The sequence below is a fragment of the Branchiostoma lanceolatum genome, chromosome 16 (assembly GCF_035083965.1).
Source record: "Branchiostoma lanceolatum isolate klBraLanc5 chromosome 16, klBraLanc5.hap2, whole genome shotgun sequence".
NCBI classification, from domain to species: Eukaryota; Metazoa; Chordata; class Leptocardii; order Amphioxiformes; family Branchiostomatidae; genus Branchiostoma; species Branchiostoma lanceolatum.
In genome coordinates, this window is record NC_089737.1 from 10792746 (window position 1) to 10808725 (window position 15980).

Here is a 15980-nt window from a genome sequence, read left to right on the forward strand (position 1 = left end):
CCATTTTTTTCACACCTGGGTGGTGTGAGGAAAGTCGTATTAAGTGCCTTTCTCTAAGACACAACATTCGCCCAGGAATGCCTAGGACACCACACTTTTACTGACAGTTACTTTAACTGTTTTTTTAAAAAAGATTTTGACCTTATATACTGTCAGATGCATAGTGTTACAAGACTATAGTATATATACAGGGCTCGAAATACTGGGTGCATGTGCACCCAGTGCACCCAATTTTGGAGCTGTGCACCTAATTTTTTTACTGTGGGTGCACTGGTGCACCCAAATATTTTTGTACGGTTTAATGTGTAAAGGTATCACTGCACACTAGTAGACAGCATATTCTTGACATCTAAGTGTAAGAAAATAATAAAATCTTTGTTGTTGTACTTGTTTAAGATTTTGATGTTAGAATTTGAGTTAATTTCGATTTTGAAAGCTTCAAAACTGCGTGCCGAGATCGCGTGCCAAACGCGCCTGAAGAGGAACAGTAACATTTGTCATTAGGTTTTGCTTACAATAGTTACATTCTACTTTATTTTTTGTGGTGCACCCGAAAATTTTTTGGTGCACCCAATTTTCTAAGTTGGGTGCACCAGTGCACCTATTCCCAAAACTGAATTTCGAGCCCTGATATAGTATACAAAAAATGTGCCCAAATACCTTCAAAAATTCAAAGCAAATTAATCTAAAATTTTACCTCATTCCCCAGTGGTCTTGAAGACCAGCTGCTAGGCATCGTGGTCGCTGAAGAGCGCCCTGATCTTGAGGAGGCGAAGAACCAGCTGATTGTGTCCAACGCCAAGATGAAACAGGAGCTGAAGGAGATCGAGGACAAGATCCTGTACCGACTCAGCTCTTCGGAAGGAAGTCCTGTAGACGACGTGGATCTTATCAAGACACTGGAGGCCTCCAAGATCAAGTCGCAAGAGATCAAGGTCAGTGGGTCAAGATTTTGAAGAAGAGTCTCTATTGTAAGATCGGTGACTAAATTTTCATTGGGCTGGTGAATGACTGAATAGCAAAGCTCTTTATTCACAGCCAAGTATTTACATGTAAGTAGGCCGACTTTTTGATGACTGTCATCTTCATCAGGACAATGTATTGTACATGTAAGAGTTATGAATCAGAAGCTGTGAAGCAGTCTTTTCTTGACACATCATAGCAATGTTCATGTACAATATGCACTTTCATTGCTAAATGGTGATTAATTGGTTGTTACTATTAGATGTAATTATAAAAGGCACATCTTTGACATGTTGTGTTCATATCCCCAGGCTAAAGTGGTTGTTGCAGAGCAGACAGAGAAGGACATCGATGAGACCAGGTCCCAGTACATCCCTGTGGCCGTGCGCACACAGATCCTCTTCTTCTGTGTCACTGACCTGGTCAGTACAATTTCTATTAACCAAAAAGCGAGGAGAAGTAAAATTTATCTAATGATAGTCATATTCTTTTTGTACCCGTTAATTGTACTAACTTGTTATTTTGTTTTGTTGTGACCTGTAGGTAGCCAAGTGTGGCAGAAATGTGCAATAAAGGTCTTCATTCATTCATTAATCTTTTTTTTTCAGAGTAATTTAGCTACTATAGCTCTAAAATAATGATGATTTGATCCCAGAATTATTAGTATGAACCATTCATCTATTGGCTTTTTAAATCACCATGATAATCGTTATGATAATTGCTTAAGTTAGTAGTTTTATTTGCAGGTGTATACATTCATGTACTTACTGTTTTGATGATGGTTGTTGTGTTATTTAATAGGCTTACAGCATGTGATCTGACCCAGTCCTATTTTTTAGTCGCTGACGAAAGACAGCGGATGCTGTCTGAAACGTCTGACTGTTTCAAAATTTGATCCAGTTTCTTGAGTAACTATTTTTGGCGTATCTTACTACCTGGATGTCTAACCTTCATCAACGTGACCTTGTTTTCATTGTTTCTACAACATTGTTTAGGTACAAGTACTATTAATGATGAAACAGCTGTACATAATGTTGCTCCTTCCCGCCCCCAGGCTAATGTGGACCCGATGTACCAGTACTCTCTGGAGTGGTTTATCTCCATCTTTCTCAACGGCATCGCCAACGCTGAAAGAGCAGGTACACTCGGAATGACCTTTCTGTTAAAATTCAGCTTTCTAAGGTATCCGTTTGGCGCGAAATTTGTTAGGCAGCATGGAAAAATTAAAAGTAATTTTGTCCTACTAATATCACAAAAAATGATCAACTCCATGCGCATCTGAGATTACAATGTGTATCTCAGATCAGTGCATGGAGTTGATAATTTTTTGTGATATTAGTAGGACAAAATTGTCTCAGATTTTACTTGATATCGTACTGATATTGCATGACAGCTATGTATTTTCATTTTATTTAAAGTTTATTTGTTGGCAAATATTACAATCCATTACACTGACTTGCAGCGTGGATTATTTTCCAAAGTCAACAATCATATTAGGATAAGATTTATGTACAATACATAAAAGGAAATCCCTGATTGACAAATTATGTGTATTTACTTAAACAAAGTCTAGCATGAACCTAAAATAGTGTGTTTTAAATTTCATTGGTCCGTTGTTTATTAACACCAGCTTGACTCTGTGTTGTTGTCTTGACTTAACAGAAAAAATCGAGCAGCGTATTGAGAACATCAACGAGTACATGACGTTCAGCCTGTACAGCAACGTGTGCCGCTCGCTGTTTGAGAAGCACAAGCTGATGTTCGCCTTCCTGCTGGGCGTGCGCATCCTCATGAACGACGGGAAGATCGACATGGTGCGTGTTATTCTTCGTTATGTAACATAATAGTTTATTGGTCAGATAAACCGTAATGATTATGTGTGTAAATATTCTTCGTTATGTAACATAACTGTACATAAAGATACTACCATGCATATTCAATATTTAATTTGAGAGTAACCAGCCCAACTGCCTGTAGGAATGCCTGGTAGTCTAAGTGTAGAAAAGAATGATCGACCCGTGGGAGGGCTGGGATCAGGGGTGATGCAGAATACACAGTGTAGTCTGTGTTGTAATCTTTTTACAAATGTATTCAATACAACCCAAGAAACACATTTTAATGCAAAATGCACCAGAAATTGAGAAAGTTTGGTGTCCTCAAAACAACCAACGAGTTCCAACGACAAAATCTGGTACTCACATTTTCAACAGCGGTGCACTCGGCGCATGCAAAGTATGTTCTATTCATTTTATGGAAGCCTGCGCAATTCAAGAAAGACTGAAGACACTTGACGTGTTTTTTATAGGATGAGTGGAGATATCTCCTCGCTGGTGGAACCATCGTGCCCAAGGAGCTGCCAAACCCCGCCCCCCAGTGGCTGTCGGCCCGGTCGTGGGGAGACATCCTCACCCTGCAGGCACTGGTAAGGCTTCTTACTCAACCTGGTATTGACAAGTGTATAATATATGTCAGGGCAGAATTGCAATCTGTCAAAATTACAGATTCTGAAAGTAGAGATCACGATCAGAGACAGACTCTGTAGATTTAAAAATCAATATCGTAATCCCTTGGTTAAAAGACAGTGACATAACTTTTCAGCCTTGATTCATGTTGCTTTAGGTCAATGTATTGAAATATAGGTATTAAAAATGATCTTCCCTTTTTTCCACAGCCCAAGTTTGCTGCATTTGCTGAAGACTTCCCGAACCATATTGAAGGCTTCAAGAGCATGTTTGACAGGTGAGGATGTACAACACACCTTGTGCTTTTTTCTTCCTCTTTGTTTCTTTCTTCTTTCTTTCTTCTTTTCATCCTTCCTGTCTTTCTTTACTTCCTTTAGTCTTTTTCATTTCCTTCTTCCGTGAATAATCTTCTAGATTATACATCAATGATGCAAAAACTGAATGGCACTCCAATTCTGATATCAACTGTAACAGTACTGTTGCAGTAAAAGAAAAAGTCTGCAACCTACATGTACAATCAGTTGGTATTATACATAAAAAAGTGCTGTCAAATACAATTCAAGACCTGTAACACAACTGAGAACTTGTCTTTCTAGGTCAAAGTTAAACTGCAATTTCTAAGACTAGACTGGAGGTTTTTTTTTACTTACCCAAATTTTTGACTGATCAGCTCCATTCTTCATCAAGGAATGAGCAACCCACTGCTTCTGTAAGGTCATGTTATGCAGATAGAACACATGATTTGGTGAGCAATGGATCATATGTTGCAGAAAGTCTATGGTCTCTCCTGTCTCTGTTGAGGAATGGTTGTAAAGCCCAGATGTAGATAGCTTGAAGTTCTTTTTGGCTCTGTGTCCTTAAAGATCCTTACTTTGTCTTGAACTTGTCTTGTTAGCGTTGAGCCCCATCGCGAGGACCTCCCCGGCCCGTGGAAGACCGAGCTGGACACGTTCCAGCGGATGTTGGTCATCAAGTGCCTGCGGTCGGACATGGTGACCAACGCCATGCAGGACTACGTCGCCCACATGCTCGGACAGAGGTTCATTGAGCCGCAGGTGGGTCTTCTTGCATTTTTTGTTTTGTTTGTTTGTATTGCATACCTGGCGGTGGAGTGATGCCCACCAAGCCTCTTTGGCTGATCTGTCTAAATGTGTGCCAAAAACACACTACGGATTTGGTTGCCGATGTGCCAACATCTAAGCACATTTGCCACCAAGAATCGTACAAAAATGGTGGTGGTCAAAAATTTGATCCTGTGTATACCTTAGTGTCGAAAGAAAGCTAATAGCATTGTATGATAGACATTTCTTTTTTCATTCCTTTATTCATTTACTCATTCATCCATTCATCTCCCCAGACCGCAGACCTGTCGGTGACGTACCGTGACTCGTCGCCCACCACGCCGCTCATCTTCGTCCTGTCAACGGGCACGGACCCCGCGGCGGATCTCTACAAGTTCGCCGAGGAGATGAGATTCTCCAAGAAACTCAACTCCATTTCCCTTGGGCAGGGACAGGTGCGATTCTTCCTCTATATCAACCTTACAGGGTTCTAGCTAGTGCATTTTAGCGTAAAGGGCCACCACTCAATAATTTGTGACTACCATGCTGAATTAGTACCATTATGCTTAATTTTCAACTATATGTACCTACATATATATATATATGGGTTATTAACCTTTAAAGATATGTGAACATGACCTTTTATGCTTAGATTTCGGGGACGTGCTATGAAATTATATCTTAAAGCTACAAGTATGCCTGCATCCCTGTAGCTGCAATGGGCCTAGTGGGTCGAGTGCTGGCCAGTTACATACGGGAGGTCGTGAGTTTGACTTTGACTTTGATCCCTGCAGGGCCCTCGTGCTGAAGCCTTGATGCGTTCGGCCATGGAGCGCGGGAAGTGGGTGTTCTTCCAGAACTGCCATCTCTCGCCCAGCTGGATGCCCATGCTGGAGCGGCTCATCGAGAACATCGACTCCGACAAGGTTTGTTCATTATCTAAAATCTTTGTTCAATAACTATACAACAAGATAATTAAACAGTAAGACTTGCACTGTTACAAAAGCATAACTGGATAGATTTTAACAATGATACAATCATTTTCTAAATGTTCTAAATAAATCTAGCTTTTAACTGGACCATTATGTGTAGTAATGATGTTGTAAACCTTTTGTAATGAGGATCCAATTTGGGTAGTCTCATTCCCACGAGGTCCTTAACGAATAAGAAAGCATTAAATCCATAGCACCAGACACAACTTATTGGGTGCAGAATTCTGCATATGGTTTTCAGAATTCTGTATATATTTTTTCAGAATTCTGCAAATGGTTTGGAGAATACTTCAAATAACATGATTTTCAGAAGTCTGCACTGAAATGCAGAATTTTGCATCCAGATGCAGAATTCTGTTGAAGTGACCTTAGTCCTTTGGGACCTATCGATGCTACATAACCTAGTATGTAATATGTTATCATGTGCTAAACTTAAAGTCATATGCTAGAATATTAAGTCTCCTTCTCAAACTATTTATAGTGTTGCCTGTTGTAAGAATTTGTGTACAAATGTTTCAAGAAGAGAGTCTGTAGATTTAGATGGAATATAGCACAATGTTCCTTTTCTTTTACTTCATGTTACCTAATGCATTTAGCCCATGTTGGGCATGATTATGCAATAAAGTTCATTGTCATTGTCACTAAAGCAAAATTGTTCCTTCACTCAGGTCCACCGTGACTTCCGGCTGTGGCTCACGTCCATGCCGAGCCCCAAGTTCCCCGTGCCGATCCTTCAGAACTCCTCCAAGATGACAGTGGAGCCTCCGAGGGGCATCAAGGCCAACCTGCTCAAGTCTTACACTGGCTACAACGACGACTTCTTGAACTCGTGTACCAAGGTATGTGCGTGTGTAATGTAACAGCGCCACCAACTGACCGGTCTAACCGGTCCGGACCTTTTAGCCTAGCGGTTAGTGCGTTGGTTTGCGATAACTGTGCTTGGCGCAGGTTTGAATCCTGGGAGCCAGGAGACTGTACTACTTGCCTATTAGCAGGCTGAAGCTTTTACTTTTTGTTGATGTGGCTTCTAACCAGCTGTCAGCCAATCAGAGAAATGCCTAAATGTTTTCTTTCTAGTACTTAATAGTTAAAGCCAATTCTCTGATTGATTAAGCCATATTTAAAATCAAGACAAAAGCGAGAAAATTATAAAAATCTCACAACTGGTCCTTTGGGACCTTTATCATTTTACCACTTGGACCAATAGGGACCTTTGTCATTTTACCACTTTTTGCCTTCAATTTGTTATTTCCTCCCTTAAGCCGGATACCTTCAAGTTCCTGCTGTTCTCGCTGAGTGTGTTCCACGGCGCGGCGATTGAGCGGCGGAAGTTCGGCGCTCTCGGCTTCAACATTCCCTACGAGTTCACCGACGGCGACCTGCGTATCTGTGTCAGCCAGCTGAAGATGTTCCTGGATGAATACAAGGAGATTCCCTTCAAGGTACATTGTACTGTGTTCATGCAGTTGGTACTAGTTTAAAGGAAAGCTACACAAAAAATGGAAAAGCCTACTATACCATGCTAAATATAGCCCAAAGTCAAGTTCTTACTTGATTCACAAATGTCCGCCATAGTTCTAGGATTTCACAATTTTCCTGATGATTGGGTTATATGACGTCAGCATTCTAAATTTCCCAACTAGAATGAATAGTACTTTTCAAGCTGGCTTTCCTGAGGATGGATTTCGAGGAACTTTCCGACAAATTCGAGGGTATTGACGACTTAGTGGGCTTTGAATTCAGAAAGTTCCTCAAAATCCAGTGGTTTAAGTGACCCTGCCTCTGGACCAAGAAGTCGTAAGTTTGTATTCTGTCTGTGTGTTGTTCACCTGATATGCTTGCTACTGGAAACTCAATAATTAAGCAGTGGTTTTAGCCTCCAGTGAAAAAGGTTTGTTAACAGTGCATGCGCCCCCTGTAGGTCCTGACGTATACTGCAGGTCACATCAACTACGGCGGGCGTGTGACGGACGACTGGGACCGGCGTACGATGATGAACATCCTGCAGGACTTCTACGGCGACAAGGTGCTGAGCGAGACCCACATGTTCTCACCGTCCGGCGTCTACCACCAACTGAGCCCAGAGGCCGATCACGGCGTAAGTTTGAGCCTCTGCTCATCTCAGTTTCCGCACACTAAACCTTCAAAATGTAGCTTTCAAAATGCAGGATCTAGAAAATAGCATTCATGAGAGGGTTAGGATTTTCTGGGAGAGCATGCCCCCGGACCCCCTATACATTGGTTGTACCCTTGGGCCATTCGTGTTGCTGCCAGTTCTATAGGAATGTGCATCAATCTACCGCTAAATGTTGCCTACCCTGCTGAATTAAGTATTAAGCATTGCCAGGAACCCCCATGCAGACCCTCTTTTCAGACTGGACAGGTTTTTCCACCTTTCAGACTGGACAGGTTTTTCTGCCAACCCCCATCAATAGAAACTTTTTCAAGTTCTTGCAAGTCGTTATTACATCAACCATATCATACATCTTTTCCAAAAACAGATTCTTATGATATAGAATGAATTTTTAATTTGCCCTTCTGTCCTCAGACCTACATGGCGTATATCAAGAGTCTTCCCATCAATGACCCCACGGAGATCTTCGGTCTCCATGACAACGCCAACATCACGTTTGCGCAGAACGAGACCTTCACCATCCTGACCGAGCTGGTCAGCATGCAGCCCAAGACGTCCAGCAGTGCTGGGAAGTCACGCGAGGAGGTTTGTTTGTTTGTTTGTTTGTTTTTGTTTGCTTTATCAAGAGGTCAATAGAAGATGTGACTCAATGGGAAAAAGTTGTCAGTGGAAGAGATGTCTTATAAAAAGCAATCATGTTCACCTTCTAACTTATTTGCGATTAAAATGTGCCTAGAAAATGTGAGAGAGAGAGACTGACAGACAGACAGACATGGAAATATAGGAGAGAAAGGAGTATATCTGAGGTACATGTACATGATGTCAGAGGATGCCAATTCTATTGAAGGTGTCCTTACATTTTCTTCAGGGTTTGTTTTATCTAATTGATTATTTTCCCCACCACTACCCCACAGGTCATGGAGGACACAGCACGGGGTATCCTGGAAAAGGTGCCGCCGCCCATACCGGTGGGACCGGTCATGGAGAAGTACCCCGTCATGTACGAGGAGTCCATGAACACTGTGGTCACGCAGGAGGTCATCAGGTAGGGTCATGAACCTTGACCTATGAACTTTTAACATCAGATTTTTACTAGTGTTTCCATTCCATGTGTCTGTAACCACAAATTTGAGGAAAATTGTCAAATTAGATTTTAGTGATACAGTACTAGTTTTCATTTTTCCTTAGACTTATCCTTGTTTTCAGTCTGGTGTGCTAGTGGTCAGCAATCCCAATTTTGGATCAGAGGGATTACCTGAATTCCATTTTACAATTGCTCATGATAGGGGTTTCATAAACTTCTATTCCTCAGAGAATGTTGTCTCCCAGCTTGAGCATTAAAGAAATCAATTTTTTTATCATATTCACAATTAAGTTATACTTTATTCTATTCTGCTGTTTGCACTTTCTCTCTTTTGTGAATAAATAATTATGAAATTTCTATCCTCTCGAATTTTTATTTACCTGTGTTGAAGTTTAACATTGTCTTCTCTGGTTGCAGGTACAACCGTCTGCTGAACACTGTTAAACAGACAAATTTTACTTATACATTTCTCCTTTCTCCACTGTCTTTTCTTCCTTGTGTTGCAGTTTAACTAAGTTTTCTCTGGTTGCAGGTACAACCGTCTGCTGAACACTGTCCGACAGACACTGAACGACCTTCTGAAGGCACTGAAGGGTCTAGTGGTCATGTCAGGGGAACTCGAGGGCATGGCCAACTCTCTCTACATCAACCAGGTCCCCGCTATGTGGGCCGGCAAGGTACGCATGTTTGTTTCTTTGTTTTTGTTAAATTCAGTAAAAAAAAGTTATTCAGTCATCATCATCATCATGTTGGGCGGCTTACCTGGACTAAGGCTACTCCAGGGCTCAAAATTCATTTTTGGAAATAGGTGCACTGGTGCACCCAACCTAAACAAATAGGTGCACAGAAAATAATTTGGGTGCACGACACAAAATATAGTTAAATGTTACCAAAAACATAAGCTTGACGCTACAGCCTCTCTTAAGAACTTCAATCTGTGATTCTACGTATACCCAGATTTCAAATTTCAACCAAGCAATACATCAAATAAAGTACAAAAGATCATATTGCTTTTACTGATACTTACATTTCAGGAATATTCTGTATGCTAGTGTACAAGAGAACCTTTACCCTAAAGAGTACAAAAATATGTAGGTGCACTGTCGCACCCACAGTCAAAAATTAGGTGCACAGCTCCAATTTTGGGTGCACACAGGTGCACATGCACCCAGTATTTTGAGCCCTGCTACTCTGTCCCTCCAGACAACAGGGTCCGTCATTAGGTGCTCTAGGTCTTCAGCCCTCACACCTATGACCCCAGCAAGTTGGTCATTGTCAAGTAGGTCCGTCGGGTCGCCCGTTTCTGGAGTGACCATGAGTTGGTGTCCAGAGCAGGAGTTCACTTACAAGCTCATCTTTGTCTCTGAAGCTATGCCCTGCAAACCTAGCCCTTGTCTCTTGTATGGTTGATGATAAATTTGGTAATGTTCCATAAAGTTAGTCAATAAATACCAATGATGGTTGAGTTTAAACAATGTTTAAAAGATGTGAGTTCATATCCCGGCTTTTATTGCTCACCCAACATGCACACTACTGCAAAGGGTTGCAGTCCTTAGAATAGGACATTAAACTGTGGTCCACTGATTTTTTACTCTGCCCTGCAGGCGTACCCATCCCTGAAGCCCCTAGCGTCCTGGGTGACTGATCTGGTGACGCGTATGGAGTTTGTCCACGAGTGGATCGACCACGGGATCCCAACAATCTTCTGGATCTCCGGATTCTTCTTCCCTCAGGCCTTCCTGACGGGCACGCTGCAGAACTACGCCAGGTCACAGGTCATCTCCATAGATACCATCACCTTCGACTTCCAGGTGAGAAGCTTTGGTAACCTTACAGAGAGACCATTAGTTTTTAACTCATAGTGAAAGATAGTTGTGATATCGAAGATTATGTCGAACTTCATAATTATATATTATGTACATTTTGTAACAATCTATTCAATGTATTGCATCTCCAAATATACCATCACCTTTGACCTCCAGGTGAGAAGCTTGTAATGAGTAATCTTACAGCGAGATCGTTAGTTTTCAACTGATCAGCTGTGATATATATAGTATAACTACATGTATAAGGTAATTGGGATATGAGTCAAGAAGTAATGCCATTGGTATCAGAGCAGGTTCACTCTTTTATGAAATGAGTTGAAATTTGGCACAAAGGTAAAGGCATAATTATGTTTTCTTGACACTGAAATATCACCCTCATATCTAAGATTATTTTATACTCCGCACATCGTGTAATGAATCATTTATTGTGTTACTTGTACATTGTGCAGCATGGAAAATAACTAACACAATATACTCAGAAAACATCTCAGCATACCATATAGAGAAGGTTCATTACCGCTAACATGTAAATACATGTTTTTTAATGAATAATCAAGAAAAATATCTCACATGTACCTGATAGATGTTGTTTTTCTTTTCCTTTGACATCTCATACAATGGAAGCATTCCTTAAGTTACAGAGGAGCTCGTAATCAAGAAAAAATCAATGGAATGAAAATCAAATTTTCTTGACCAACAGGTGATGCGCGAGTCCATAGCGGAGTTGAAGGAACGACCGGAACACGGTGTTTACATCCGAGGGTTGTTCCTCGAGGGAGCGCGCTGGGACCCCGTCGGTTTCCAGCTGGGTGAGTCCAAGCCAAAGGAACTGTACACAAACATGCCCGTGATGTGGCTCAAACCCATGCCCAACCGCAAGCCACCGACCAGCGGAATCTACTATTGTCCCGTGTACAAGACTCTGCAGAGAGCAGGTGAGGAACCGGGTTTATAACTATTACAAGCACTTCTTGGTCTGGTGTTGAATAGCCGTGTGGCTAAGCTAGTACTGTAAATGCATTTAAGTTTGCGTGGTTTTTATTTCGTGGTAGGCAGAAAATGGGGTGTTTGCGGTGGTTTTAAGTTCGCGTTTGAAATAATAGTAGTGCTACAGTTATAGGTGGGCAGAAAGTTTCGCTGTGGTTTTAAGTTTGCGCTGAAAGTTCACGGCAAAAACCGCAAACATAAAACAACCGCGAACATTTATGCATTTACAGTATACACGAGATCGAGAGCTCACTGGTTTGATTCTTGGCATTTATGGCTAGATGTTCTGTCTTTGGCACTTTACGCGACCATCCTATCTCCTGTCAGGTGTAAAATGGGTACCTGACTTTGGTTGGGGACGTAAAAGGTAGTGGAATTAGAGGGTTGGGCTCCGCCTTCGAATACTGTGGTCTAGACACAGTGGATAATAACCCACTGTGCCTAGGCCTCAAAGGCTAGATAGGACTTTTACCCTTACTTACTTTTTGAAGGGATCTACACAACTTGTTTTCTCTTTATTTCAGTCAAGTTTTGACCTGTCTTGAACAATTTCTGGTGTTGCTAAGACACATTTTGTGACTTGATTTCTTTTGGTTCCATCCAATTGTTTTAGAAGTCTTCATATGTTTTGAAGCCAATTGTCATGTGTAGTAACTGTGCTCTGCAAGGTCAAGCTATCCTCATTATTTTGTTGACAAGGTTTGCCAACAAATTAAAGAACCTCAAGCGTGTTTACAGTTTAATCTTACATCAAAGTGACGCCATAGATTAAGGAAATCTCAGAAATTTCATTCCCACAAGTCTTTTTCTTAGTTTTCATTGTTACACACCTGATTTTACTGCAACCTGTTGTTAAGTTCATCTGTGTTTTTCTGCAAACTAGTCATTCTCACAAGAAACGTCCTTCATTTTGAGTCAGACTGTTGTTCAGCAGTGTATAGTCTAGAGATTTAACATCAAAGCAAGATCAGTACGTAGTTGAAGCAGTTTGACAGCATACTTTGTTGATGAGAAACAAGAAGGTGAAGGTGATATACCCCCCCAGTCAACAGTGAAAAAACACACCAATTACAAATGGGCAGTGACAAAGAGACTTGCCTGGTAGCTTTGGGCTGTGTATAAGAAGATTTACGGACTAAGAGAAAACTGCTCCAATCTTAACTTGTTATGCACAGTGACTGGTTTTTAGAGGGCACAAGTACAAAGGAGCTACAACAAAAAGTACAGTATCTGGTTAGGCCAAAATTTGCAAATCAAGGACTTCAAAGTACTGACTCAGTGGTACATCATTCTGTGGTGTTGAGATACGGTACTGAAAAAGCATGTTTACTACCTTTGCCAGAAAGGTTATGTTTTTGTAGCTTTTGTTTGTATGTGGTTGAATAGCATAACTCAAGAAGCTATGGATGAATTGTCATGAAATTTGGATCGATTTTGGGCCCCCTGGCGGCTTTCCTTTGTACTGCAGCAGAACTTCCAGTTTTGATATCTAATTACAGTTATTGTTTATTCAAGGGATAAAGATGATAATACTGCAAGTAACTATTTCGGGGCTGCTGTTTTCTTCCATGTCTTCATTGTGTTTTCTGATTTGTTGTTCTGCTAGGGATTCTCTGATGATTGGTCTCATTTGTACACAGGTACCCTGTCCACGACTGGCCACTCCACAAATTATGTTGTTGCGGTTGAGATTCCCACGGACAAGGAACAATTCCACTGGATCAAGAGGGGGGTAGCTCTCTTCTGCGCCCTCAACTACTAAACCATGAGTTAATATTATCACGTCTGTCTATGTTTGTTCCAAAAATAACATCATAAATCACATGTGCCTTACAACAGTTGTAAAACTATTGCTGCTAAACTAAACACCTTTGGAATTTTTGTACCATTGTTTTGAAAAAAAAAAGAATGTTGTTTTACATGCTTTAAGTGCCTTGTGTCTTGGTCTTTAAGAAGCTCATATTGGTAACAAATAAGACACACATCTCTTTAGAAGTTTGTATATATTTGTGAAGTTCAAACTTAATTCATATAGATTCTACAGATGAAATATCTATTTTCACAAAGCCACCTTGGTACGTTTGCGATAGTTTTGTGTGTACATGTGTGTAAATAGACTGAAAATAGTGGTTATGATTATATTGTAATGGAAAGTTTGTATTCCTAAAAGAAACTTCTCTTTGTATGGACAGCAAATGACGGTGGGAAAGTTCCCACATACACTCCTCTCACGCTGTGAGAAAATAAGTGGATCAAACGATGAAATCATCCTCTTGATGCAACCTCTTTGGACAGATCAAAGAGATCATGTTCAATTACTGTCTAATACTTAAGTGTGGGGTCTGTTTCAGCAAAACGTTTTCTTGTTATGTTTTTGTGTGTTAGACGTACAATCAGATAAATTGGTGCAAACGAGTGTAAAATTTCAGAAAAGGGGGATTGAAGATATCCGAAAATTGCTCTTGGGCTGAGGTGTAACCATTAGTAAGGGTATCTTTCGTCATCGTAATTGAGGAAGATTATTCTGTTAAACAGCTCAGAAAACACTTTAATCCTCCTTTAGAAACATCCAAGATTAATTGGAAAGTCTTTCGATGCTACATGCTCTGGTGTTGTTACTTTCAAGCCCTTTTTTGTCAGTGTTTATGTCGGCTAGTTTGAGAAGTTGACTCTTTTGTATTTTGAATTTGTAACCGAGGAAGAGTATTATTTTGAATCAGATATGTTTTGCTTTGGTCTTTTTGCACCCAGTGTTCACTGACTGATGTTTACAGTATGTACTCCTAAAGGCAAGGCTAAAATGTTCGGATGTATTTTTGTGTGATGTATTGAGAAGTTCTTTATATTTATGAAGAGATAAAAATTCTTATCCACTGTTAGTAAGATGCTTTTTATGGCAGTGTTTACTGTAAAATGAAAAAAAAAACACATAGATGAATTCTGGTGAATAAAATCCACTACAACATAACTTGTGTAGATATCTGGTTGGTTGGTTGGTTGGTTGGTTGGTTGGTTGGTTGGTTGGTTGGTTGGTTGGTTGGTTGGTTGGTTGGTTGGTTGGTTGGTTGGTTGGTTGGTTGGTTGGTTGGATGGATGGATGGATGGATGGATGGATGGATGGATGGATGGATGGATGGATGGATGGATGGATGGATGGATGGCTACATGATGAACGGAATTTTACATTTACTGAACTGTTTAACTTGTAACTTCAGAAGGAGCAAAATCTTGAAAAGTCAGTGTAAAACCTCCAAGTCCAGTGTAATCTAACGATCGCTTAAAACGCTGCTAGGCAACCTGAACGCATATCTCCGACAAAGCCTGTAATTAGACTAACTACCGGTGTTCTCAACTCGTGATTTTCCCTCAGAGAAGACTCAATCTAGATAAAGTACAATTTTCTATTTACAAAAGAAGATGAAATAAATTACCCAGGACAAAATGGAACACATGTTTACGCACCGAATAATTGGGTAACACAAAAGACAGATTAAGTTATACTTGAATGATCTCATGAGTCCGCAGTTATACCTTGTTACTGACGCTCTTGGAACTTTTAGCCATGATTAGCGGGCCACCTTGTTCACTTATAGCGACCATGTTCAAACGATCATGTCGGCTCAGACGTGAATAGTAGTATTAGAGATGAATCTTTGAATCCAACTGCGCTTCGCCGACTTTTCGCTGTGTCTATGGCCCTTTTGTGTGTGTTTGTTTGAATGCTACCTCCGTAAGGTGATTCATGTTGAAGAGAGTCCTAGAGTGTAGGTATACGGTCGAAAACTAGTGTATAGAGCACCCGTGAATAGATTCATCAGGTTGATACTAGCAAGTCACTGAAGATACTATTTGTACACAACCAAGTGATCTATTCGACCGACGTTTCGGTGACCGTCTGTCATTTTCCTCAAATATACATGAGGAAGGCTGCCACCTTCTTTTTATATGCAAGGAGGTTACCTCCTTGGTATATGTAGCAGTTTCGTTGTGTTGGATCATTAAACTCTTATAACCTAACAATATAGATCATCATCAAGCCTTCATGATGCCATGACGTCAATACCTTATTGTACAAGTTTAATTGATGTTAATGTAAGCATTAGATAAAGTTGCTTTGCTATAGTTTTGTCTATTTGACTGTACGTTGTACGGCAGCCGTTTGTCCATTCTCGCATTCTCTTACGGCGCGGTCACAATCGTCGTAGGTTGTCGTACGATTTTGATGAGGTTATATCTTTTAGAAGGCTGTAAAAGAACCAACCGCCCTGATAAGGGTTCAAGGCAGCCTTTTCCGTAACAAGACTTTTGCAGGACACATGCACGGCTATCCCAAGCAAGCCTCATCAGTTTGCGATCTTACCACAATCTCATGACGTACTGTGTGACCGGTAGTCTCTAACAGACTGGCCGCGCCGGCTATAGCCAGGAGTAGCCTCCACCAGGCCCTCCTACGGGCATATGGATCGTCAGT

General features: G+C 40.8%; 1 protein-coding gene across 2 annotated transcripts in view; it reads left to right on the forward strand.

Annotated features, from left to right (window-relative positions):
* Nucleotides 1-14477, forward strand: part of LOC136422045 (dynein axonemal heavy chain 1-like) — a 66195-nt gene extending 51718 nt beyond the window's left edge. For both annotated transcript variants that reach the window (XM_066409667.1, XM_066409668.1), the window contains 18 exons: nucleotides 710-935; nucleotides 1275-1385; nucleotides 2018-2102; nucleotides 2626-2777; nucleotides 3269-3385; nucleotides 3635-3702; nucleotides 4321-4480; nucleotides 4783-4941; nucleotides 5281-5412; nucleotides 6147-6317; nucleotides 6741-6920; nucleotides 7400-7576; nucleotides 8027-8197; nucleotides 8527-8657; nucleotides 9229-9373; nucleotides 10301-10507; nucleotides 11223-11457; nucleotides 13150-14477. In XM_066409667.1, the coding sequence (XP_066265764.1) occupies nucleotides 710-935; nucleotides 1275-1385; nucleotides 2018-2102; nucleotides 2626-2777; nucleotides 3269-3385; nucleotides 3635-3702; nucleotides 4321-4480; nucleotides 4783-4941; nucleotides 5281-5412; nucleotides 6147-6317; nucleotides 6741-6920; nucleotides 7400-7576; nucleotides 8027-8197; nucleotides 8527-8657; nucleotides 9229-9373; nucleotides 10301-10507; nucleotides 11223-11457; nucleotides 13150-13271 (2749 nt within the window). In that variant the 3' untranslated portion in view covers nucleotides 13272-14477. The remainder of the gene's footprint in view (nucleotides 1-709; nucleotides 936-1274; nucleotides 1386-2017; nucleotides 2103-2625; nucleotides 2778-3268; nucleotides 3386-3634; nucleotides 3703-4320; nucleotides 4481-4782; nucleotides 4942-5280; nucleotides 5413-6146; nucleotides 6318-6740; nucleotides 6921-7399; nucleotides 7577-8026; nucleotides 8198-8526; nucleotides 8658-9228; nucleotides 9374-10300; nucleotides 10508-11222; nucleotides 11458-13149) is intronic.
* The last annotated feature ends 1503 nt before the right edge of the window (nucleotides 14478-15980 follow it).